Below are 24,710 nucleotides of genomic sequence, written 5' to 3'. Positions count from 1 at the left end.
GTTATATAGATCCTAACCAGCAATATGGGCTGGGCATCCAAAATGGGTGGACTCAAAACCCAATTATGTATATCATATTTGGGCTAAAATGCAACAGAACAATACTAGGGCAAATTATATCGTGCACCACGGTGCATAATTGATTATGCACCGAGTTTCAAAATGACGTCGTTTTGTTTAATGAATAGAAACGGCATCCGTTTTGCACTGTTCCGCAAAAAGTAATTTTGTTATTCAATTTCATTTTATGTACACTGCAGTTTCAGTTCAACACAACTATAGTTTCATTTTAATATAACTACAGTTTCATTCGACATTTTATACACTCAGATGTATGAAAATGTTATTTAATTTTATTTTATATACACTACAATTTTATTAAAACACAACTACATGATCATTTCGATATAACTACAGCTTCATTGCACAATATACACTCAAATATGTTAAATGTTATTCAGTTTCATTTTATATAAACTGCAATTTCATTTCACCACTACTAGTCAACTACAGTATCATTTTGGTATAACTGCAATTTCATTTGATATTATATATAAAATAATACGTGAGGCAGTGTCGGTTTAGATACACTGTAGTTTCAGTTGATAATTAACACACAAAAAAATGCACGATCCGTTAACAGTAACATCGCACAATTTCTTTAAGTACAGAAACGGTGCCCTTTTGACCGCGGTGCACGTGCACCGCGGTCCACGATATAACGACCGGCAATCGCATTCGTTATGTTGTGAGCATGTGCCCACCTTGCATGGGGTGGACCGGAGGATGATAGCGTGGAAAATGCAAGCCGTTGCTCGGTGGCCATCATCATCCGTCTCGCCGCCGTGTTGCACCATTTCACCATCGCCATCTCCGGTACCTCGGCCCGCTGGTGTTCCACAACCTTAAACCCTATTTCAACAAATGCTAAATTCTCATGCTCTCAGCCTAGAAGGCTATAACGGTTTTGTTTTCACTTTTCTATTAGATTTTTGAAAAAAAAAAAACAATGGTTTCGATGGAAACCAGTCGGCTTGAAACGAGTACTGGAAGCCGCCGTTATTGTTCGTTAATGTAGCCTGGTTTGAAAAATGACTTATGTCAACATTTGGCGAAAGTCATTTTTCACTAAAATGAACTGATTTTCCACCGTCAATGGATTTTCAAGTGTATCAAAACACTAAAAATTCAGAAAATGAGTTCTTAGCTTCTTTATATCAAGTTTCTTTAATTTTATGTACTATTTTTGTGTCTTCATAAATTAACTTGTGTGGAAAAAATCATCATTCATATTTACAATGAAGATGAGCCTTTATTATCACTAAATTATTCAAGTAATCTAATGAAGATGAGCCTTTATTACTTGAAGAAGTCACTAAATTCTTCAAGTAATTTTTTGAAATCATCAAGATTACACGTGGCTGCCATTTTAGCCATGATTTGTTGTTTTTGGGCCAAAAAAGGACGATATTCTTTGGTAATTTTCTGAAGGGTTCACTGCATAAAAGAGTTATTTAAATCGTCGCCTGAGAGATTCGAACTCTCGCGGGGAAACCCCATATACTTAGCAGGCACACGCCTTAACCACTCGGCCAAAGCGACGTTCGGACATGACGGTCTAATTAAAAATCTTATACGAATATTTAAATAAAAACGTCGCTATCGTCGTCGTTCCGCAACAACAGACTTCAGACCAAAAGAGCCCAACGACCGGTGGGTCCCACCCCATTTTCTGTTCCTCCAATCGTTGCTTCTTTTTCCCAACGGAGCAGAGCGAGTCTATCTCCTCCCGAAGTGCGTCACTAGCAAGTCAAGTCCCCACCGCGGCTCCTCCACCGCCATGGCTTCAACCGCCGCCACTTCCGCCGACGTCGCAACAACCACCGCCGCCGCTACTACTACTCAGAATCAACAGCAACCGCATCACCTCCAGACTTACTGGTGTCACGAATGCGACATGAGCGTCTTCCTCCTCTGCCCTCCCACGCCTTCCCCCGCGCGTTGCCCTCACTGCAACTCCGACTTCCTCGAGCAAATGGACTCCTTTGCTCCTGCTCCTCCTCCTCTCCCCCCGCAACACAGCCTCGGTACTAGCCCTAGCTTAGCTCCCATGTTCGTGGACCCTAGTACAACCCTCGTCCCCTCCGACGAGAACTTCCTCCTCGACAGCCCTTATCTCCACCGCCTTGTCCACCATCTAACCACCACCAACGACGTCTTCACCACCGCCAATCGCCCCCACAACCCTACCTCAAAGTCCGCTATACAATCGCTACAGGACTTACAAATTGACTCTTCAATTCTGGACAAGGATCCGGTTATACCCTGCCCGATTTGCAAGGACCTATTCGTGTTAAACCTGGAAGTGAAAATGTTGCCCTGTAAGCACATGTACCATTCCGATTGCATTTTGCCGTGGTTGGAGATGAATAACTCGTGTCCGGTTTGTCGGTTCCGGCTTCCTCCGCGGGAAGATGAGGACTCCGAGGTCGAGACTTTGCCCAGGGGGGATAATTTCGTAGGAGCAATGAGACTCGAAGAATTGATGGATGATGATGAGGAGCTTTTTGGTTTTCAGAGTGCTATCAGACGTATTGCTAGGAGTGAGGTTGAAGCCCTTATACATATTGGACGAAGGCATCAGACTGTAATTGAAAGCAATGGCAGTCATGGCACCAGTGAAGTCTTTTTGCTTTCTCCTACACAAATTGGGGAAGCTGGTCTTGGAGTTGGGGTTGCCAGGAGGGCTACTAGTGTGGAGACTGTTTCGAGTTTGCCATGCTGCCCAGGGGATAGTGCCTGTGAAGGGGAAGTTGGTGTTAGCAGCAGTAGGTTGGGTGAAGGAGATGCTGCGGTGAGGTCTTGAATTGAAGTTGGCCAGAAGATCCCTTTCGTTCTCAAGAGAAATAAGGTATAATTTGTTTGCTGCAGATTGTTTCATGTTTCTTAAGTCAGATGAATATCTATAAATTTCTGCGTTGAACATGGATGCTTGGATTGAGAACTATGTAGTGTAGATGTCAGCCTTGGGTCTTGGATATTTGTTTACATGATATTGCATTGTGTGTTTTCTCATTAAGTTGATTCCTTAAAAGTATTGTTGTCAAGTCCTATTTTGAATATGTTCCAATTGTCCATGGACTAAGACTTTGACTTAGTTGCTAATCATTTGAGAAAATCTAGAGTCATCAACTCTAGCCTCTAGTGGATGCAATCCATCTCCTCAATGTAATCAATACATCTATTCACTATTTCACTAACATTCTCAAACTCTAAGATCCAAAGAGCAACTACTTTTTTCATGGGGAGGGGAGGGCTGACTTACTTTAGTTGGATTAACTTTTTTGGCGAAGTGTAGTTTACCCCTTGTTTTTAAACACTTTGTATTACATCCATGTGCTTACTGAACCAGCTTGTAAGCTCCTTCTGCTTTTGCATCCGTGCCGTATCAAACATCGTTTTAGTTGTATTTCCTTGATAGGAGATCCAAGCTATGAATAAACTGAGTCCTATTTTTCTTCCTTTTCTACAATGGCTGTTTATGAATTTGTGTTGCTTTTCATGGACAAGCACACAGATTAACATGGCAATAATAGGAGTCAGGCGATAAAAGGTGTGACCAAAACTTACTTTGGTAGACATTTTTCAGAAATACATGATTGTGCAAGGGCTTACACCCCTGAACTAGCACAAAAAATGTGCTGAATGGAGTAGTAGCTGGTCCCAACTATTTTCGGATTAAGCCTTAGTTGAGTGTTCATGGACAAGCTCATTGATGAATAGCTTCTAAATTGTATTCTATATTTCTATTTTCATATTATGGAATGTCATTTTGTTTTGAATCTTATACATGTACAAAAGCATAGATATTGTTAAGAGTCTCACATTGATAAAATAAGAGAGAACATATGGGTTTATAAGGCTATGAGTTAGACTAGCTAATTGGTTGGATTCAATCTTTTAGTGTGGTTTGACCCATGTGCATTATAGCCCAGTTCAGTGACCCTAGCCTAATCTTAAATTATAACATGAAAAAAGAGTTCCTAATTTTTTTTCCTTCAAACTTGAAGCTCTTGATACCTTGTCAAACGGAGAACTCCATATTTTTCATATATCTCAGATTAAGGAATATATATATTTATACAAGAAACTATATACTAACTAAGGTAAGGATCGGAACCTAATCCCTAAGAATATACACATTAATCCCTAATATCATGCTAAATATATTCCTACCATTTATAATGTCTAACATGAAAAATGATTTGCATTTTATCTTGGGTTACTAATAAAAAATATTTAAATTAGTTCATATTTAGAACTTTACTCTTACTCTTAAAATGCCTAAAAATATCAGGAATATGCTAATGTTTGGCTCACATATTAATTGTGTATATTTAGAATTATCTTTTAGAGTTCCAGCTGCACATGTATTATTAGGTGTCACTTGTAGTAACCTTTTTTTTCTTTTATCTTTTAAATAAGTGCCATGAGTATTAAACATATTTACAACAATTCTTTTATAATTGTTTCATATGTCTCTATTAGAATTAACAAGTGCAAATGTAGGCAAACTTGGAAGGAATGATTGGTTGATTGATCATTTAATGGCGATTCAAGACATTATGATTGGACATGTGGTATTAAGGCTTAAAGAGGGTTTAGGATCCTTCTTCTTTTTTATTTTTGGGTGACAAAAATGGTAGAATATTTTCATTAAAATAAATGTCTGAAGAAACAAAATAGCAATCAATTATAGGATTTGGCGATGCATAACTCAAAAATAAATGAGAAAAATTAATTGGTTGCCCAATGCATTTAAACTCTTGCTGTGAACACGTGATTGACACTCAACCAGGTCATGTTTTCTGACAAAAAAAATTTCAAAAAACGGTGGGTACTTAAATCCTGCAAAAGAAATGCATTTAGCACTATTTAGTAGCTACACACGTTATCGCTCTGTCCAAGCGAAACAAATCTTGTGGACAACAATTTTCAACAATCGGTGTGCCTTGTTTGATTTTACTTCCTCTTTTGTTTCCTCCCCCTTCCAAGAGGTGCAGAATATAAATTCATCATCTCTATGTTCCTTCTTCACCCCTTCCTGCTGTTCTCACCAACATACCAACTCCCTCTCTATCCCATCACTCTGATATAGATCCTACAATTTCCCTCTCTTGCAACCCCATTATTATGGACCTTGCTGCCATTTCTGCCCCATCAAGTGACAACTCTTGCATCCCCAACTGTTATCTCCATCTCAGTACCAACCCCCCTTCCCTTGCCACCAACCCCTCTAATGGCAATCCCTTCCACAGTCCAACTTCAAAGGCTGCTATAGCATCTCTTGAAAACATAAAAGTAAACTCTTCATTTCTAGAAAAAGATCCAATTAGTTGTTGCCAAATTTGCAAAAAGGAGTTTGTGTTAGATCTAGAACTTAAGATGCTTCCATGTAAGCATGTGTACCATTCAGAATGCATTTTGCAATGGTTAGAAACGAAGAACACATGCCCAGTTTGTCAATTCCAGCTGCCAACAGAGGAGGATGAGGATTATGATTTGCAGGGGTTGCCAAGAGGTGAGAATTTTATAGGGACAATAATTGCAGAGGAATTGTTGAATGATGAAGAGGAGACAGAGGAGAACTTGATGCATTTTCATGATCCACCGAGACCTGTTTCGGTGATGCCTAGGTATCGTCGGTTGCCAAGAGGTGAGAATTTTATAAGTACAATAATTTCAGAAGAATCGTTGAATGATGAGGACTTGTTGCCTCTGGATCCACCGAGACCTTCTGTGGTGAGGCCTAATCTCACCATGATGAATGATTGGTTGCCAGGAGGTGAGAATTTTATAGGGGCTGTCAATTTAGAAGAATTGTTGGATGATGAGTACTTCATGCATTTTCAGGATCCATTGACCCCCCCTAATCTCACCATGATGAATGATTGGTGGCTTGATATTACCATGGTAAACCATTTTAGGAGTCAGAGCAGCGACACTCTGGCCCTGACAAGTTTAAGTGTTAGTTTCAGTGAGATTATGGATTGTCTACTCATTAGCTCCAATCAGCTTGTGATGGACAGTGAGTTTGAAAGCATGGATCTTGAAAGCGTGGATCTTTTGGTGCCAATGGCGAACATTGGTGAGAATGATCATGGTGTTGGAGTAATGGCCAATGGGGATGGCTAATCGTGGTAGTGCTCTGGAGATGAAGGGGGTTCACTGTAAGATCTTGAAGTTGGCAAGGTCTGTAGTTTGTTCCAACAGAACCTAAATATGATATGCTGTATTTTGCAGATGATATTCTATACTTGTGCTTTAATTTTGCAGTGAAATAGTTGACTGTCTAATAGGTCTGTGGACTGTGGGTGAATAGCTAAAGTTTCTGCATGAAATATATATTATGTCATTGCTTGAAACAGGATGTGATGTTGATCTAATCATTGAGGCTTGGTGTAGATGTTCACATCTTGGTTTTACTGTTACCTGTAATATGAGTTATGTTGTTAAAATTCACCCATTCTTAGTCTAATTGGTATATTTCCCTTTCTTTTAAAGATTTGATCCTGGATGTTATCATAATATCATGTTAAGGTCCTAACTTGTCATATTCCTTCCTGTCATTCAATGACTTGAGCACAACTCAGCTCGGAAAATTCTTACTTACACCCTAGGTATACATAGCCTCATACAGCCTATCAACAACATTAGGTCCCTTTGTGTAGAAGTGATATAGTCGTGTTAATTTAGGGCTGCTGTAATAAGTGATTGTTAATTGTTTCAAGGCTTTAGTGATTGTTAATGCATTTATTGTGTATTTGTTCATTGTTTGTATTACATTCTATATTTATTGTATCAAGCAAAAAAACATATGTGCACGCACGTGCATACTAATATACTAATGTTCAAGTCATAAAATCATCTGAACAGTAGTGTATTACTATCTAAACCATTAAACTCTTATCACTTGAATATTAAAATATTATGATATGAACATAATAAAATGGTGCATGTGGCTGTGTACCAGGCTGCGCACAAGTAATATTGCTCAACAATGCCTCAAATCCATTCTAGTTGGGGCCTTTGGTAATTGGTAGTGGGTTATGTGGCTACAAAATGTGAAGATGTTGGAAGAGTCAATTTTGGTTATCATTCATTTCCTGGAGTGATTCTTTGGGTTATTATCTGCAATTCTGCATGCTGTTGTTTAAATGGTCGTGTGATTCTTTTAATAAGTATTTGAGAGAAGAAAGATTGAAAACTCTCTGGTAAGGCTGTATAAATCCTCTCCCCTATATTCCTCATAGCCTTTCACACTGGGTATAATTTTAACAACCTTCAAACAAACACTCATGCTTTATAAATTTTCTGGGGTTGTTTGTCTTGGAACAGTTTGCTATTCTAGTTCTGTAAGCATTTAGTTATATATACTCAGTTGTTGAAAATCACATGAGATTGTATGGATATGTGTTGAGAGTTATGTATGAGCACATTTCCCTGCCGTTTCATGTTGGTACTGCACCAAAATGCAAGGTTGGGTTGTTGAAGTCACATATAAGCCTCAATTTGTGCTAATCGTGAATTGGTTATGTTATGAACCTATTTCATTCCCATAGAAGGATGCTTCTATTCTTTTATGCTATCAGGAACTTCATATGGTAGTAATGCATTCTTCACCTGCGAGTGTTGCAACATGAACCATTCTTATCTCGTTCTAATTATGGTTTAAAAGCTGTTTCTGTCTCTTTGCACTTGCTTGGATTTGGTTTTACCTTTGCAAGTTCTACTTCCTCGAGTTCAATGGGAGGATATGCTTAGTCTCTGTATTTCACATTCCTGCCATAGAAACTATGACTACAGATTATACGCCTCTATCACATTTATCAGGTATCTGTATGTATGTCATTGATCTCGGCTCTAATTTAACTTATTTTTCATCTTCATTGTATGTGCAGATGGAGTATTGCTGCGATTAGGACTTGTTAGAAGGAATAAAGTTCAACCTGCGCATCTGACGAATTGTAGATCTAGCATGGATGTTTCATATTTGTAAAAATTTCTGAAGCATAAACATTAAAATCCATTCCCCATCCCCCCTTCTTCCCAAACCCCTACCCTTGCCCTTGCTTCTGCATGTGAAGGCTGGTTTGTGAGTTTCTTTAGGCTGTAAGTGACTTGTATAATCGTCTGTCTTGACGAATTTGGTTATAATTGCTAATAAATGTACGCTTTCTATATCTTCATATTTTTTATTTGGGTGATATTCTGTCTTGGTGCATTGGTTGTTTTGTTTTGTTGGATAATCGAGAAAATCTGCAGTTACTTTTCAAAGGTGTATATTGCGTAAATATTATTCTTGTGTAATAACTTGTAAACTGTACTAGGAAAATCTTATGCGGCGAGTTTAATCGAAAAAGTGTTGGTAAAAATTGAACTTAAGAACAACTCTAATAGCAAACTTTTGGTAGTTTTTAGAATAGTAAAAAATCAATGGACTGAATTTTAACAAATGAAATGAGTGATTTTTTGAGTGTCTTTCCTTAGGTAAAACTACTGCAGAAGACTCACGTGGTTGCATGCGCCCAGCTGGGCGTGTTAATATTTTGTTTTGTTTTTGCTTTTTTTTTTTTTTTTTTTTTTTTTTTTTTTTTTTTTTTATCTTCTCACTTTTCTCTTTCTTGTTGTCCTGATAAAAATTACCAAAATTTTCATACAGGTTGCTTTTACCCCAACTTTAGTACATTAGGCAGGTTTATACTGTATGGTTTTAAAATTATTAATGCAGTGCACCTAATTTGATGCACCATCACTTACCTAATAAATTAAATAATCATATATCATCATTCAAACAATACATAAATTATTAGGCCATAATGCCATATATACTATACTATTTTGGGTGCCCGAAATAAGCACGCAAAACAGAATTAAAGTTGGTCGGTTGAGCCTAATAAGGGGCCCCTTTTGCTGAACAAATCAATCAAGATATGTACAACTGTACAAGCAAAGAAACGAGGCGTTTTACAGGCAACTTTAAAGTTGAGTGTGGATTAGTGTATGCATACATAATAATTGAAAAGGAAAGAAAAAAAGGGGAATAAATTGTTTTTCATTTCCTTTAAAAATATTTTGTAAAAAAATATGAATTTTTGATTAATTAAACTTACAACAATATATATATAATATATGAGAAAAATTGAAATTGTGTTAGTGTATACCGCAACACGTTACTTTATTTAAAAATATATACCTAAAAAGTCACTCTTGCCTATGTCCTTATTAATGAGGCAACCTGTTGTATGTGGTGTTCTGTTAGTGCATAACACATACACAAAGATGTATAAAATATTTTTTCATAATAAATTATCGAAAAAATTCTCCAACGTTGAAAATGGTGTATGTCTACTACTAAAAATAATTTATTTAAAAAAAAAAAAAAAAAAAAAAAAAACAGGGATGAGATTTTTGTAAATTATTGGTAACGTTTTTGTAAATATAATTATTTACACAAATTACACCACATATTTTGTTGTTGGGTGAGGAAGGGGAACGGCTCGGACAATACCATATATTTTTTATTTTATTTATAGTAGTATGTAACTATGTATGATATAATTTCAACATTATAGAATTTATCACAAATTACATACTAAACAAACAAATAATAAGAATCAAACTCGTTACCTCACCCATTCGTCCACTTCTTTCGGGAATAGTTTGTCTCTTTTAATTCCATTAAAGTTAGTAGAACACGTTCATTTTGTTTCTCATTATTACCGGAGTACACTCCCAATTTAAATTATAAACAATCTTATATAACTTATCGGTAAAAAATCATGTCACACCCACTTTATCAATTCTTTCAAGCATCCCAACAAATATTGATCACGGATTCAATTCAAAGTGTGAAAAAAGCATGAATTTCATTTTTCATGGTTTCTAGATGATGAGGAGGGAAACAGTGCATCTACCATATGGTCTTACCATTCTATTCTAGATTTTGTCTTGAATTGCCAATTTGTTTTATATATAATTTTTTGAATTATATTTCTACGTAATTTTCCCTTGCAAGAAACGTGTTGCAAGAGATGTTCACCCGCATCTTAACTAATAATTGTTAAACAATCCTTACTTTCTGTTTCCTTTGCCTTTTTCCATTAGCCTGCGGAGAAAATTGTGCACTAAAATTTCATCTACAAATCCTCCCTTATTAAGCACAATAAACATTTCCAAAAAAAAAAAAAAAAAAAAAAAGAAGACATTAATCAATAATTTGGGATAATTAATAAACAGAATTCGAATTAATTTTGCCGTGATATATATATTAAATTTTGTACAAAATGTAATATTTATTTGTCCTACAACTTATTTCAAGTTTCAAATATAAACATTTATAATCAATTATAGTTATACGGTTATACTACAGTTTCATGTTTCAATGAGACAATAATTATTTTTGATTAGTTAAATATTAATTAGAGAACCTAAATTTGATCATCTCGCAATCAAAATACATTAGGTTTAGTTTTGATTTGGCTAATAATTAATGTTTAATAGACAAACAAAAATTTTCAAATACTGATATGGTGTAACACGTCATGTCAATTTTTAATCCATATAATATGAGACTATCTTAAGAGTTCAAATTCATTTGTATGTAACAACATTCTTGTAATTAAAGTCATCATCACTGAATAAAGTCTTACTAAGATGCCGTACGTTTAAAAAAAAGGTCAAATAAGTTTATGAATTTTACTCAAAAAGTCAATTAGATCCTTAAATTTTTAAAAGTTGTAATTAAACCAATAAACATATTATTTTGAAGCATTTAAACCAATAAATCGGTTGATAACTTGTACAGGTTACCTAGGGTTCCAAAGACCTTTCCTACACTTTCGGACAACAATCACCTATGACCGAACGGTCGCCAGTTTGCGTTTGGAGGATGCAACCAATTAGTCTGCCTTCTCTAGTCGCCAGAGAAGGCGAGTTGATTTGCCTTCTCCTTCGTTGGAGAAGGTGACCAACTTGGTCGCCTTCTCAAGTAAAGGAGAAGGCATATCAGTTGGTCGCCTCCTCCAAACGCAATCGGTGATTGTCCGGTTGTCAGTATTGCTCGAAAGTGTAAGAAAGATCGTCGAAACTCGAAACCCTATGTAACATGTAATTACAGGTTATTAACCAGTTTATGAATTAATTAAATGCTTCAAAATAACATGTTTATGAATTAAATTGTAACTTTTAAAAGTTTAAAAAATTAATTGACTTTTTGAGTAAAGTTTAGTTGCATATTTAATCATTTTCTATATATATTAAAAAAAGAAAAAAAAGTGTATTGTATATTCCTACCAAGTAATTAAATTCTAGATTCCACGTGTCAATTGTTGAGGTGGGGTACCATGGGAATTGAAACTCCATACTGCAAAAGTGCAAAGCAAGCTATAATCTCTCTCCGGTCGGCCTCTATATATAAAACGCGTTATGTTCATGCATTATCCATCCTTCATCCTCAATCCTCATCATCATCTTTTGGTGTTCCAATTCAATCACAACCTCTCAATATTTTTTCTCGATTTTATTTTATTTCTCAGAAATCAATAGAAAAATGGAGTTTGACGAAGACATGTTGGTGAAGGTGGGGCTCTTCCTCCTAGTTCAAGCTCTGGTTTACTTCATCCTATCCAAGTCTTCCGCCGTCTTCTCCAACGCGCCGCCGCCGAGATCCTTCAGCTTCAAGAGGGCGCGCACTCTCAGCATCCGCCGCATGATGGCGGCGCTCGCCGACTTGCCCGCCGCCGGCGAGCCCTATTATCCTATTCCTCCCAAGGACTTCGCCTCATCATCATCATCCACATCTTTCAAGGACGATAGTACTGAGCTTGAACGCAAGACTTAATTCTTGCTCTGATTTAGGGTTTTTTTTTTCATTATGTTCTTCAATTCCTGCTGAATTGGATTGATATATAGATTATGTTTTCTGATTTAATTTATAAACTTTTTTTTTCATTTATGTGAAAATTTAATCTGTAAAATTGTACTGTAGCAGGTATTATAGGTGCAGTGGTTGTGGATTACATAAACTTTTGCAAGTTTTAGATTTCACGAAAATTTTTACATTATGCTTTTTACAATATCAAATACTAAATTTGTAATCTCTTTAAAATTTTAAAGATTGAATCTATACCCATTAATAGATGAGATTTACACAGCAATTATAAATAAATTAAAGATTGTTATATGGTTAATGGGAATAGTGAAGACCAAGCAAAATAAAATTATATTATAAAAATCATCCCATATCTATATAAAATAAAATAAAATGAAATGAAAAAAAATATCAGTTGACTTGCACGAGAAGACCAAACAATTAACTATGAAGTGACTTTTTAAATTTATTTTTGTTTAACTTTACAAGTCAGGTGACTTGCAAGCTTTCTTAATTAGAAAACTTATAAACCTGCAAAAGGCTGTTACAGGACAGTTGTGATAGCCGTTTGTATACTTTATAGTTAAAAAAATTACAAATTCGATGATGTAGAAATGTGATATATTTTTTTAAAGTGGGAGAGTATTGCAATGATAAGGATAGTGTAACATATTACTATTCCAACAATGTAGAAATGTGATATATTTTTTAAAGTGGGAGAGTATTGCAATGATAAGGATAGCGTAACATATTACTATTCCAACAATATTTAGCATCCAGTTTAAGCAATATGGAAACCAAAAGTAAGACCTGTTGAGACACGGACAAATGTTAACTTTTTAAAAATATATTACAATCAAGGATGATGTTTATGATATAAGAATGTTTTTGAAATGTGAAAAAACTATCTCTAAAAATTGTTGTACATCATGACATGTAACTACATATGATTAAAACACACATACCAAAAAAACTGCAAATATTTAGGACTAAAAATTAAATATCCTTTAAAAACAAACAAATAATAACAAGGCAAGAAATCAATGTCCGGACAAGGCACGTATAGCCTAGGTTAGGGTTTAATAAACAAGTTTAAATTTATTTAAGCTATCTTTATCTCTATAATATTCTCTCCCGTTTAAAAGTGAGTCATACCTCCATACAATCAAATTACTAATTTTTGTAATATTCATTCACTTTCAAAAGGGGTATGACTTTCATATCAAATTATAATATAATATAAAATAATTATATAATAATAACTATATAAAACGAAAAAATATTTAAAAAGTACAAAATGTGTCAATGATAAAAAAAAATAAAAAAATTCACATAGACTTGCCACGAGAGAACTTCCAATGGTAAATATAACCTTAGAGCATCCATATTGGTGGTGGGTTTTACAAAAAAATTTTTGGTGACATTAGGATTTAGGAGAGAGAGGAAGGAGAACAAAAAAGGAAGCAAAAGAAAAAAAAAAAACAATCTGACACGGAAATCATAAAAAGCAAAGTCAGCGGGTGCATGTCACCACACGCGACTTTCTAAGCTGTTTTCCTTTCTCTCTTGCAAGAGGAAGAAATGAGAAAAAAATCATGCTACACATCAGATGAAAAACCAAGCACAAACTTTAACTTCATAAAAAATCCACAAATGTGGATGCTTTTAGTGCCACAATGATGAGGAGTGTACAAATTAGGGAGATAAAGGCAAGAGAGTCACGATTAATAGGTTTAATGGTGCATATTGCTTTCTTATCACCTCTAATTAAAAGATATCGTTCACTATATATTTATTCAAAGAAGTAATTTTCTCACAGTTTTAGAGAGTTCAATTTGATTTCCATTTTTCTTTTTTAAATGGGGAAGTATTTATACTACTACTAGTACACATTGGGTCATTATAAGTATAATAATACACAATTGTGACCTAAATGTAATCATGACCTAGGACTTGATTGTCCCGTGCATGGTTTTGGTAGGTGCATAATATTGAAAAATAGATACGCGTACCGATTATTATTTTCAAGCCATACCAAACTTATTAAAAGCGAGGCGAGCGACGGCAGATCGCCTCGCCTAGGCAAGGCGCAGTAGCGTGAGAAAGTGCGCGCTTGAACGCGCTTTTCCGGCGAGGCAACGAAGCGACGAAGCGGCGAAAAGCGAGGCTTTACTATGCAGAGCGCAAGTCAACAGTCAAAAAAGAAAAAAAAAAGCACGAACAAAATTAAAAAAAAAAAATGACGATTCGCAAAACCCTTCACCGCCTGCCTCACCCCTTTGCTCACTACCTCACCTTCACCGCCTTCACCGAGAGTCATGGTTGCCCTCGGGAAAGCCTTCTGCCTCACCTCATTTAAACATCTCGAAACCCTCTGTTTTGCGCCTCTGCTCACTGCGTCACCATCACCGCAAGTCGTCGCTGTCGCTAACCTTCCTCGCCGGCGTTGCTGCTGCCTCGCCTGCCTCTTGCTCAAGCCGAGCTCACAAAATTGTGCCGGATGTAAATCGCTGCTTCTCGCTCTCTCTCTCTCTCTCTCTGATTTTTTTTTTCTCTTACGTTGAATGAAGAAGATGACTGAAATGTTAAAATAGAGTTTGAGACTTGGAGTCTTACTCTTGGCTGGACACTTGGCAGTAGGCAGTACTGAGTATCATTTATTGTTAACACTAACTTTTTTTTTTTTTTCATTTTCTGTATTAAATTATGTTTTAAAATTATTATGAATATATTGAATATGTGATATTTTGATGACTAAATGACTTGAATGACTATTTTGATGACTAAACTTTGTATTATTATAATATTGAGGAGTTCCTATATATGTTATTTTGCATTACTATTTAAGTATTTTGAGTATATATTGATTTTTTTAAGAAGCGTCGCTTTATGTGAAAAAGCGACGCTTCGCTTTGCGCTTTCGCTTTAAAGCAAAGCCCGGGCTCATCGCTTTGGTGCGCTTTTTTGCTTTAATAAGTTTGAGCCATACATAAATTGACTTCCCACCTAAATATGAATTTAATAACTTTTGTAGCAATCAATAATAAGATTACTAGATTATGATTTATTGGTTCAACGTAGTAATATATATATTCGATGATATACAATTAAAGTTTAGCTAAATTCTTAAACTCATATTTAGATAGAAAAGTCTAATTCAAAACCCTAATTCTCAATATTTTCTTTCCATGAGAAAGTTATTTAGACTTTTTATTGTTTGGGAAAAAAAAGGGGTCAAAGTGCCCCCATTATTTATTTATTTATTTTTTTTTGAAAGGAAGTGTCCCCATTTTAACGCACTGCAATTTTGAAAGTCAAATCGATCAAAAGGGCACCCGGAGACAGAGGCCACCATAATATTGGAATTTTCTTTTATCAAATACATTTCTGGCGAGCCAGCCGCTCTCTTAGGAAAGGCCAAAGCCACCCCGTTTATTAGTCTCTGCTCTCTCTCTCTTTCTCTTTCTCAGATCTCTCCCAATACACCTAATCTCTCCCAGCGTCTCTCTAGGTAAGCTTTGGTTCGTATTATGCTTCGCATCATTGAACAATGATTGAACTTTCCTGCTAATTTGCAAACGATTTTTAGTCAATTAATTGCTAATTGATTTTAGTTTCGTTTGTTTCACTTGCTCCAATCCATTTCGGCTTAAGTGAACGGTTGATTTTTTGCGTATCGTTGTATGTAAAGGATTAATGTGAAATTAATGTTATGTGCTGGTGAAGTTGTTGATTTCTGAGAATCTACGTGGATTTTACGCTGTTTCAGTGGTATCTCGATTGATAGCAATGGTATTCTACCGAAGCGTTTCTCTACTATCAAAGTTGCGATCTCGAGCTGTAAGTCACACTATATCAGTTGTGTGCGTGTTTGTGAGCTATTTGATTTGATACTTTAATGTTTTCTACTCATTTCCCTGGCTTGACATGGATTCGTATTTGAATCTTAGGTTCAGCAGCCTAACCTTAGCAATTCGGTGCGCTGGCTCCAAGTTCAGACCTCATCTGATCTGGTAAGTGTCGTGGCGATGCATAGTGCGGATCAGGTGGCATGCTGCCTTGTTGCAGCTCCTATTTGATTTTTAGAAGTTTGCATGCTGTAATGTTATTTGGAAAGGAATTGAGCAGACATCGAAGCATTGCCTTGCTCACCTGCAAATTATCATAAACATTTTTGCTTTTAAATTTTTTTACTATTGCGCTTGTGCATGAACTTGGTGCTGTGTGATTATTGGTAATCTAGTATTATTTGAATCTATGCTCATACCATTGTTGCCTTTCTTTTAACAGGACCTCCGTTCTCAGCTTCAGGAATTGATTCCAGAACAGCAGGTATGTTATGACTCATTATTTCACTGTAATAGTTCTACTAGTGTCATTCCAATCATACCTCTTTATCTTCTTGTAAGTTCAAAGAAATTCAGGTTTTTTTTTTGTTTGTTTGTTTGTTTTTTTTTTTTTTTTGTTTTTTTTTTTTTTTGTTTTTTTTTGGCATTTTTCCAATTGTGCCTGGATGGATATATAATTTCCTTGACTGAAGAGTTTGACGCTTATGCGCATGCATGTGCTCCAGCTTCTGTCTGAAATGTGTGCTCTTCAGCTATTAATATGGTGTAGTATTTTGTTCACTTGACCATACCTCTTAATTCCTTGTTCTCTGATTTTTGTTTCAGGAGCGCCTCAAGAAAATCAAGTCACAACATGGAAAAGTTCAACTTGGAAACATCACAGTAGATATGGTAAAGATTTCTTTAGCTATTTTTATTAATGGAATAACTTTAGCTATTTTACTAATAGGAGAAATGTAGAATTATATGTCTTAAAGGAATGTGTATGGTAAATCCTGATTGAGTTTTGTCATCCCTTTGAAGGTAATTGGTGGTATGAGAGGAATGACTGGATTATTGTGGGAAACCTCATTACTTGACCCAGATGAGGTATGTGCTATTATGTGACACTATGATTTCTCTGAGTTGAAGCTGTTTCAGTCTTATCAATTCTCTGTTCTGTGCATCCCTTTTCTCAATTCTACCAGGGAATCCGCTTTAGGGGATTGTCTATACCTGAATGCCAGAAGTTACTACCTGGTGCACAGCTTGGTGGAGAGCCAATGCCTGAAGGTCTCCTGTGGCTTCTCCTAACAGGAAAGGTAAGACATTGTGGCAAATTGATAAAAATGAAAGCATTATTGCCCTGCCAATTTGGAGGGAGTAAGGGAAAGCCTAAGTTGTCTTCTTTTTGGACAATGACCCTTCATTTGTCTTCTTTTCATAAATTTATTCTTGCTTCTTAAAGACTGTAGACTGTCATGGCCAGGCTTTTGGAAAATTCTCTTAATCTCTTATCCTATGTTATTGGCTCTACAGGTGCCGTCAAAGGCACAAGCGGATTCCTTATCTCAAGAATTGAGAAGTCGTGCTACTGTTCCAGGTTTTGTGGCTTTCATTAGCTCAAATTTCTTTTCACGCTTTTGCTTTAATATCTAATGTTGATGTCTGTACTATTGTAATGACCCATGTTCTTTTAGGATAAATTATTGTTTCTTTCTTATTTCCTTCTACCTTCTGTGACTATCAGAGCAGTTATGTTCATTTATTTAACATTTTTCTTTTAAAACTTGTTGTGTGCATCAATTTAGAAAGTTGAAATGTTAAAGCTTTCTTAAGTTTATCTTCAGACATGCAACAATATTTATGTAATCCTCTTCTCTCTGGTTTCAGATCATGTGTATAAAACCATTGATGCCTTACCTGTTACGGCTCACCCAATGACTCAATTTGCAACTGGTGTCATGGCTCTTCAGGTCAAATGTCAACTACTTTGTACTATGTTCCTACTTCTATTTTGAATATTCAATTTAATTTTGAAGGTTGAATTGTTATGCTGAACATGCTTGATTGGTGTGACTTCCCTGCATAGTCAAAAAGATGCCGATACCTTTCTCTTCCTTCATATGATCACTCTGTTAAAGTTCTTTTTTTTTTTTTTTTTTTTTTTTTTTCTCTCTTTCAGGTTAACAGTGAATTTCAGAAGGCATATGAAAAGGGGATTCACAAGTCGAAGTGAGTTTTCACTTCCCAAATTTCTGATTAGAGAATTTTGTCCAATTCTTTAAAGCACTTACACTTACTTTATTTTTTAGGCTCTGGGAACCAACATACGAGGACTCCCTCAGTTTGATTGCTCAACTTCCAATTGTAGCTTCCTATGTATATCGCAGGTTAGATGGCTGTATTTAGCATTCATAATTTATATTTAGTTATTGTTTTCTTCTCCTCTTCATGTGTACCTGTCCTCACACGGGAAAGAGAGGAAAAATCTTCTTATTGTGCTTTCAAGTGTCATGATGTCTGATCAAATCTTCTAATTGCTTCTTTTATTATGTTTCACTTAAACCTTGTTTACTCTTGTGAAGGATGTACAAGAATGCCCAAGTTATAGCGAAAGATGACAACTTGGATTATGGTGCAAATTTTGCACACATGTTAGGTTATGACAGCCCTGCTGTGCATGAACTTATGAGGCTCTATATTACCATCCATACGTGAGCAATACTATTTAGTTTGATATCTGATATGTTTGGTTGAGCTGGATTTTATAGTAGGACGCATCTAACTATCCCCTGCCTTGCAGTGATCACGAAGGTGGGAATGTTAGTGCTCACACTGGTCACCTGGTAAGTTATACTATTTGAGGGTTATAAAAATCACATTTTTAAGACTTGTTTATCAATTCTTATGTGGAATTTGTAATATGCTTATATGTCTGACAGTTACATGCAGACTCTGAATTTATGCCCTAGTGTTATTGATTTCTCTTACATCACCTTCCTTTGATTACTTGCTTTTGGTACTCACTGATTAACTGCTTGATCAGGTGGCCAGTGCTCTTTCAGATCCTTACCTCTCATTTGCAGCTGCATTGAATGGTCTAGCCGGACCCCTCCATGGTTTGGCTAATCAGGTGATTTCACTGTTCCCTTTAATGTTCATTATATTTCTTTATTTTTGTAATGCATTAACATTTTTACACCTGCAAGATGATTCATTGCTTATATTGTGCTCACTTGTTTGTAATTATGACAGGAAGTGTTATTATGGATCAAATCTGTTGTAGAGGAGTGTGGGGAGAACATATCCAAAGAGCAGCTAAAGGATTACGTCTGGAAAACCTTAAACAGCGGCAAGGTAATTTACATTTGACAAATTTTTTTCTGATGTTCAAATGTTTTTTGTATCCTATTTTCTTGAACCTTAACCAAAGGCTTACTAATCTCATTGTTTCATAAGCCAATTAGCTGGAACCACCACCATCTATTGTCTGCCTTGTGCATTTCTACTTAGCATTGTCATAATTTTGCTCCTTGATCACTTCTGTTTTGTTTCAAAAGAGTGGACCTGGACCACATCCTCTCCCCATAGACTGTGCTTTCTTGGGTGTTGGGAACAGGGTTTGTGATTTTAAGGGTATCTTTCATTTTACAAGGTCAAACCTGATAAATATCTTTTCTGGTGCACTTCTTTAAATGCAGGTTGTACCTGGATTTGGGCATGGAGTTCTGCGCAAGACCGACCCTAGATATACTTGCCAAAGAGAATTTGCATTGAAGCACTTACCTGAAGATCCATTGTTTCAACTGGTTATAACTTAAGCCTTAATACTGCTGTATCCCTGTGTTGTTTTGTTATTCTTATATGATCTAACTAATGTGTTATTTGATGTGTATTTTTCTTTTGCAGGTTTCAAAGCTTTATGAAGTCGTTCCTCCTATCCTTACAGAACTTGGCAAGGTAAGCTGCTATACATGTGATACTTGTTTTTTGCTTCAACCTACATTTGTAGATTAATTTAGTGGTTTTAAGAATATACTTCTTTAGTTCTTTTGTTGACTTCATTGGCAATGCCAAAGAATTTTAGTACTTAATAGTAACATTGAGCTTTGCTAGTGATTGAAATCTGAGATGCATGTATCATTTCCCGTTTCCATGTGCTGAAAAATATTCTGATAGCCATTTAATGTTGTTATTGCATGTTAATAAAATTATTGTGCTTGTCCAGTCTGAAGTGCATCTTGTAGATATTATTATTCTGATATTGAGATCACAAAGCTCTGCCTATTATCAAATTAATTTATTATTATTAGTGTTCTGAACATGCATGTTATGAAGGGGCTTTATCAGACTGAATCATGAGTTTTGACTTTGCAGGTCAAAAACCCATGGCCAAATGTTGATGCGCACAGTGGGGTGTTATTGAACCATTACGGTTTATCTGAAGCGAGGTATTCCATACATCTTTCCTTCATAAAATTGTTCAGGCTTGTAAAATGATTCAGGCAAATTTGATAAGCTCTTTCAACTTAATTTTCTACAGATACTATACAGTCCTCTTTGGTGTATCTAGAGCTATCGGCATTTGCTCACAGGTAAATCTATACTACTAGCCCTCCTCCCACCTCTTCTCCAATAGTATCTAAACTCTAACTCTTATCCTTGTAAGTCGGCATTGAGAAACTGATAATAGTCTCCTGTTTTATTCAGCTGATATGGGATCGAGCTCTTGGATTGCCATTGGAAAGGCCAAAGAGTGTAACTATGGAGTGGCTTGAAAATTACTGCAAGAAAGCTGCTGGTGCTTGAGTTTTTCACCTGAGTATAGAATTCTGTATTTAATTTCTTAATAATAACTCCTTGGCAAAAAGCGGCCGAAAACTTCAAGGGTGCGGTTGAAGATGATCTTTTCAGTTCTTTAGCTAGATTGTACCTGTGTTGCCATAGGTGTTTTGCCATTGCCTCTAGTTTTCTACTTAAGTTGTTGCCAGCATTTTGAAACCTTTTTACTGATTCAGCATCCTGAGGTTGGTGTCTTACGAGCTGAAATAAGCATTTTGTACCATTATTATAGTGCAAAAGTAAAAATCATGATTTTTTTTCCCTTGCAGTTAATAGCATCGATGCCACTTTTGGTTCCTGAGATTATAAGAAACATTGACAGACGGGAAGATGGACTTATTCTCAAGAATATAATTAACAAAACATAATTACATACGTCCAATTTATTAGTTGAAATTTGTTAAGTGCGCAATCTTTGACGCTTAATGCCACAAAAATTAATCCAATTTATTAAGAAAAAAACCAACGAACTAAAATAATATTTTTACTACAAACTACTACTTGGAATCCTTCCCATTGGCTTCTTGATTATCATCGCTAACCGGAGCTGTAAAATTCCTCCGCTCATCTGAACTGGCAGTAATAACAGGCATCCATAGATCAGCAGTGCTGCTTAAGAGAGATTGAACCTGTGGATCAGCAGCCATGGCTGAGGAAATCATCTCATCTACGTGATCCAGCTTTGACGATAACTTATCCAACTCCTCAGCAATCTCCATCTAATTGGACAGATAAGTCAGGCATAAACCCTGAGGGAAGATGGATATACTGCAAATTTGACTAGAGTCGGGACTCACCTCATCAAGATGTGCTGATTTCGAAGGGACTTTTGTAACTTCCATCCCTAAGGCCTGTATCTTGGCACGTAACTCCACTTCCTCTTGATTAGATAGTGACTCAACCTGAAAAATGTTTGTTAAAATGTTGCTTCCCCTTGACTAAAATTCGTGCACATGCAGCAACACCTTTGGGAGAGTCCCCTTCTAAATGGAATCCAACTAAGACTCGGTTGAATTAGTCTGGATACAGATATTGGTGCAATACGAAGAAAAAAAAGAGAGTATATAACTAATCATTGCAATTGGTAAGTAAGAGCACTAGCATTGGCTATTCTAATGCCCAAGCAAGGTGCCCCTCTTTCCAATAACCAGGCCAATTAACATCAAAACTCCTTTTCCTTTAAGCTTATCGTAAACAGAATCAACAACATAAATCATATATCAAATTAGAAAACAAACTCTTAAGGCCAGAACAATGCTAACACCAAATCTCAGTACACGCTAATATTCATTTTTCACACCGCATGCCAAACCCATCCACATCATTTGCCATCTGGAAATTCACCCCACAACAGACATTTCCCAAGGTTCATTCACAAATACCTTCCATCCTAGAGGTGATATTAGCTTGGGAAGAAAATGAGAAGCTTCTAGTTTGCTGAAACAATGATCACTTGCTCAGGAGAAAGAGTCCAGGATCAAAACACCCATTTTAAGTCATAGTTTATATACCGAATTATATGCCCTATGGCCCCGACCTACCATCAGCTACCAAACCTCAAGCAATCCAGTCGTTAATCCCTAAACCCAAAATCAAAACAAAAATGCAATAAGGGTAGTGTAGCCTTATCACCTTATGCAAGAAGGAAATGACAACAATAAAGCATTTCCCATAGTCAACTATTATGCTGTTTCATGCTACATTGCTACCTATCCTGAACAATCTACAACTAAGATATTCCTTCCAATATCAAGGTTTGGATAGGGAAAGGCTGGACAATGGAGCCATATACATAGTAAATCTAGAATGTTAACATTTCCAATTTACACCACAAATTCAACAGCTAAGGATTCAAACATTATTACTATGAAAGTTTTGCCTGCCATTGCACCTTCTTTCATGCTAGCAATCTGTCCAAATTCACCCTGGACCTCTGACCTCGATAGCTTAAAATTTGGATGTTTCTAAAGTCCCCTAATCACACTGACCGGTTTGGTGGAAAATCAAGCGGAAAATAAGATTTAGCATAGTAATTTAATCATTTAATCTATAAAAGCTCAATCTAAGAACATCATTGGCATTTAGCAATAGTGAATGAGGAAATTTTTTCCATCATATATCAAGGAAAATGAGCTTGAACAACGAAATTAAATAAAAACCTATAAAGAGATCCAGGATTTTATGATCTACCTCAAAGCTACAGAAAACGATGAAAGACGAAGAAAATTCATAGATTTTCAGCAATATATATGCATGTATGTGTCTGACATACCTGCTGGAGAAGATTTGTTAAGAGACCAAAGAGTTGAGCGTCAGCCGTCGCTGTCGACGGCGCCGATGGTGGCGGAAACTTTCCTTCCTCGGCCATTCCCGGAGATATTTTCGTTTCCAGCTGCGGCATACGGAGTAAAATTATACAAAATTATATTTATAATAATCTACGTCATAAATGCTAGCCCAATTTGAGGCCCATTCCCTAATTGCTAATGGGCTGAAACCGATGTACTCCGTCAGTATTTTGGGTTCAAAACTAGCCCAATTATGTGCAACCTTGTGCACCATGCATGGTGCACACGGTTGCGAACGACGCCGTTTCACTTTGGTGGAGTAACGGTGGCGTTAGTGGCACCGTTTAACTCCACCAATCAATTTATTTTTTTTTACTCCACCAATATGAATATATAGTTTATTCATTCTAAATACACAGTATCAGTAACCGATGTGGATATATAGTTCACTAATTTTAGATATATAGTTAACTAATTCTGGATATATAGTTTATTAATTATGGATATGTAGTTCATTAATTCTGGATGTGAATATATAATTAACTAATTCTGGATATATAGTTCACTAATTCTGAATATATAGTTCATTAAGTATGGATATATAATTCATTAATTCTGGATATAAAGTTCACTAATTCTGAATTTATAGTTCATTAATTTTGAATATATAGTTTATTCATTTTGAATACACAGACACAACGAACTGTCATAAACCAACAGATAGTACTAGTAACATGTGTGGATATATAGTTCACTAATTCTGAATATATAGTTCAAATTAATTCAACATAACGCCGTTAACGACAATCGACAATGTTTTTTTTTTTTTTTTTTTTTTTTTTTTTTAAAGAGTCGGACAACATCATTTTTAATCAATTAACTATGCAATCATTATGGCAAATTTTTATGTAGACAACGGTGCATAGAATATTGATTGAATCATTATATCATTGATTATAGTTTATTTTACAAGATCAAAGTCAACTATTGACATAATGTATATTTTTTAATATATTAAATATATATTTTTAATAAATTAAAACTTCATTTTTAAATGTACATTATTTATGTACTAAATATATATTATTTAGTAACATATCAAATAATGCATTTTCAGTATATTAAAAATTAACATTTTTTCCTAATTTACAATATAATTTGCCTGTGATATAACATAACCAATAAACTATCCTTCCCCAACTTGTATTTATATTAAAATAATATTTGCAGATTTCTAGTCACTCAAAATAAAGTTATAAATTAAAAATTATATAATTAATTAATTATAAAGATTAATAATAACTATAAAAAATGCAAATAAATAGTAACTTTTAAGTTGTAACTTATTATAATAAAAAAAATGTGTGTGTATGGTCTAGATTAGGTGAAAAGAGACATTAATGTAAAAAAATATGATGAGATATGAGTCGTTGATCTGTTAAGATCAACAACTCTAAAAAATGAAAACATTTTTCAAACTTTATAGTATAAGCATATACATTTGTAATATAAAATCTATGCACTTTATGGTATATATATATGCATTTTCAAATATTAATTTAGAAAAAATACAGTGACATATTTGTAAATATCTTAAAAATAATATTACTCTTTACATTTGTAGTACAAAACCTATGCAATATATATGTGCACCTCGAAGTTATAAAATTTGACTAAAAATGTCATCGCATTTTTTTAAAAAAAAATCCATTTTATTCAATAGCGTTGATATAGACCACATCAAAGGCTAAAATTTCAAAACTAAAGACATTTTAAAAATAAAAACTTGATTATTTTATTATTTTATTTTTTTATTTT

General features: G+C 35.3%; 3 protein-coding genes and 1 non-coding gene across 5 annotated transcripts; 2 read left to right on the top strand and 2 right to left on the bottom strand.

Annotated features, from left to right (window-relative positions):
- Window positions 1-1,520: 1,520 nt before the first annotated feature.
- Window positions 1,521-1,602, bottom strand: TRNAS-GCU. The gene has a single exon. It is a non-coding gene; the product is annotated as a tRNA-Ser (tRNA).
- A 137-nt stretch (window positions 1,603-1,739) lies between these two features.
- Window positions 1,740-8,247, top strand: LOC109181718 (E3 ubiquitin-protein ligase RING1-like). 2 transcript variants are annotated; one of them, XM_019331623.1, is made up of 3 exons: window positions 1,742-1,853; window positions 1,884-2,911; window positions 7,962-8,247. In XM_019331623.1, the coding sequence occupies exons 1-2, from the start codon at window positions 1,841-1,843 to the stop codon at window positions 2,864-2,866; spliced, it is 996 nt and encodes a 331-aa protein (XP_019187168.1). In that variant the 5' UTR covers window positions 1,742-1,840; the 3' UTR covers window positions 2,867-2,911; window positions 7,962-8,247. The 2 variants fall into 2 exon arrangements, with proteins under 2 accessions (XP_019187161.1, XP_019187168.1); XM_019331616.1 differs by having other exon boundaries at window positions 1,740-2,911.
- Window positions 8,248-15,292: 7,045 nt separating this feature from the next.
- Window positions 15,293-20,866, top strand: LOC109181700 (citrate synthase, mitochondrial). The gene is made up of 20 exons (XM_019331592.1): window positions 15,293-15,443; window positions 15,702-15,772; window positions 15,883-15,945; window positions 16,223-16,264; window positions 16,606-16,671; window positions 16,804-16,869; window positions 16,968-17,081; window positions 17,299-17,362; window positions 17,653-17,735; window positions 17,945-17,994; window positions 18,075-18,152; window positions 18,348-18,476; window positions 18,566-18,608; window positions 18,809-18,895; window positions 19,018-19,119; window positions 19,464-19,571; window positions 19,672-19,722; window positions 20,140-20,213; window positions 20,306-20,357; window positions 20,473-20,866. Exons 2-20 carry the CDS (start codon window positions 15,722-15,724, stop codon window positions 20,569-20,571), a joined length of 1,422 nt encoding a protein of 473 aa, XP_019187137.1. The 5' UTR covers window positions 15,293-15,443; window positions 15,702-15,721; the 3' UTR covers window positions 20,572-20,866.
- Window positions 20,867-20,955: 89 nt separating this feature from the next.
- LOC109181709 lies at window positions 20,956-23,016 on the bottom strand. Its single transcript, XM_019331604.1, has 3 exons — window positions 22,877-23,016; window positions 21,402-21,506; window positions 20,956-21,323 (listed from the first exon to the last, which is right to left on the bottom strand). The coding sequence occupies exons 1-3, from the start codon at window positions 23,003-23,005 to the stop codon at window positions 21,102-21,104; spliced, it is 456 nt and encodes a 151-aa protein (XP_019187149.1). The 5' UTR covers window positions 23,006-23,016; the 3' UTR covers window positions 20,956-21,101.
- Window positions 23,017-24,710: the final 1,694 nt, after the last annotated feature.

The sequence above is a fragment of the Ipomoea nil genome, unplaced genomic scaffold (genome assembly GCF_001879475.1).
Source record: "Ipomoea nil cultivar Tokyo-kokei standard unplaced genomic scaffold, Asagao_1.1 scaffold0188, whole genome shotgun sequence".
Lineage (NCBI taxonomy): Eukaryota > Viridiplantae > Streptophyta > Magnoliopsida > Solanales > Convolvulaceae > Ipomoea > Ipomoea nil.
Note: the sequence above shows the minus strand (reverse complement) of the source record. Positions and strands in the feature narration are given on the sequence as shown.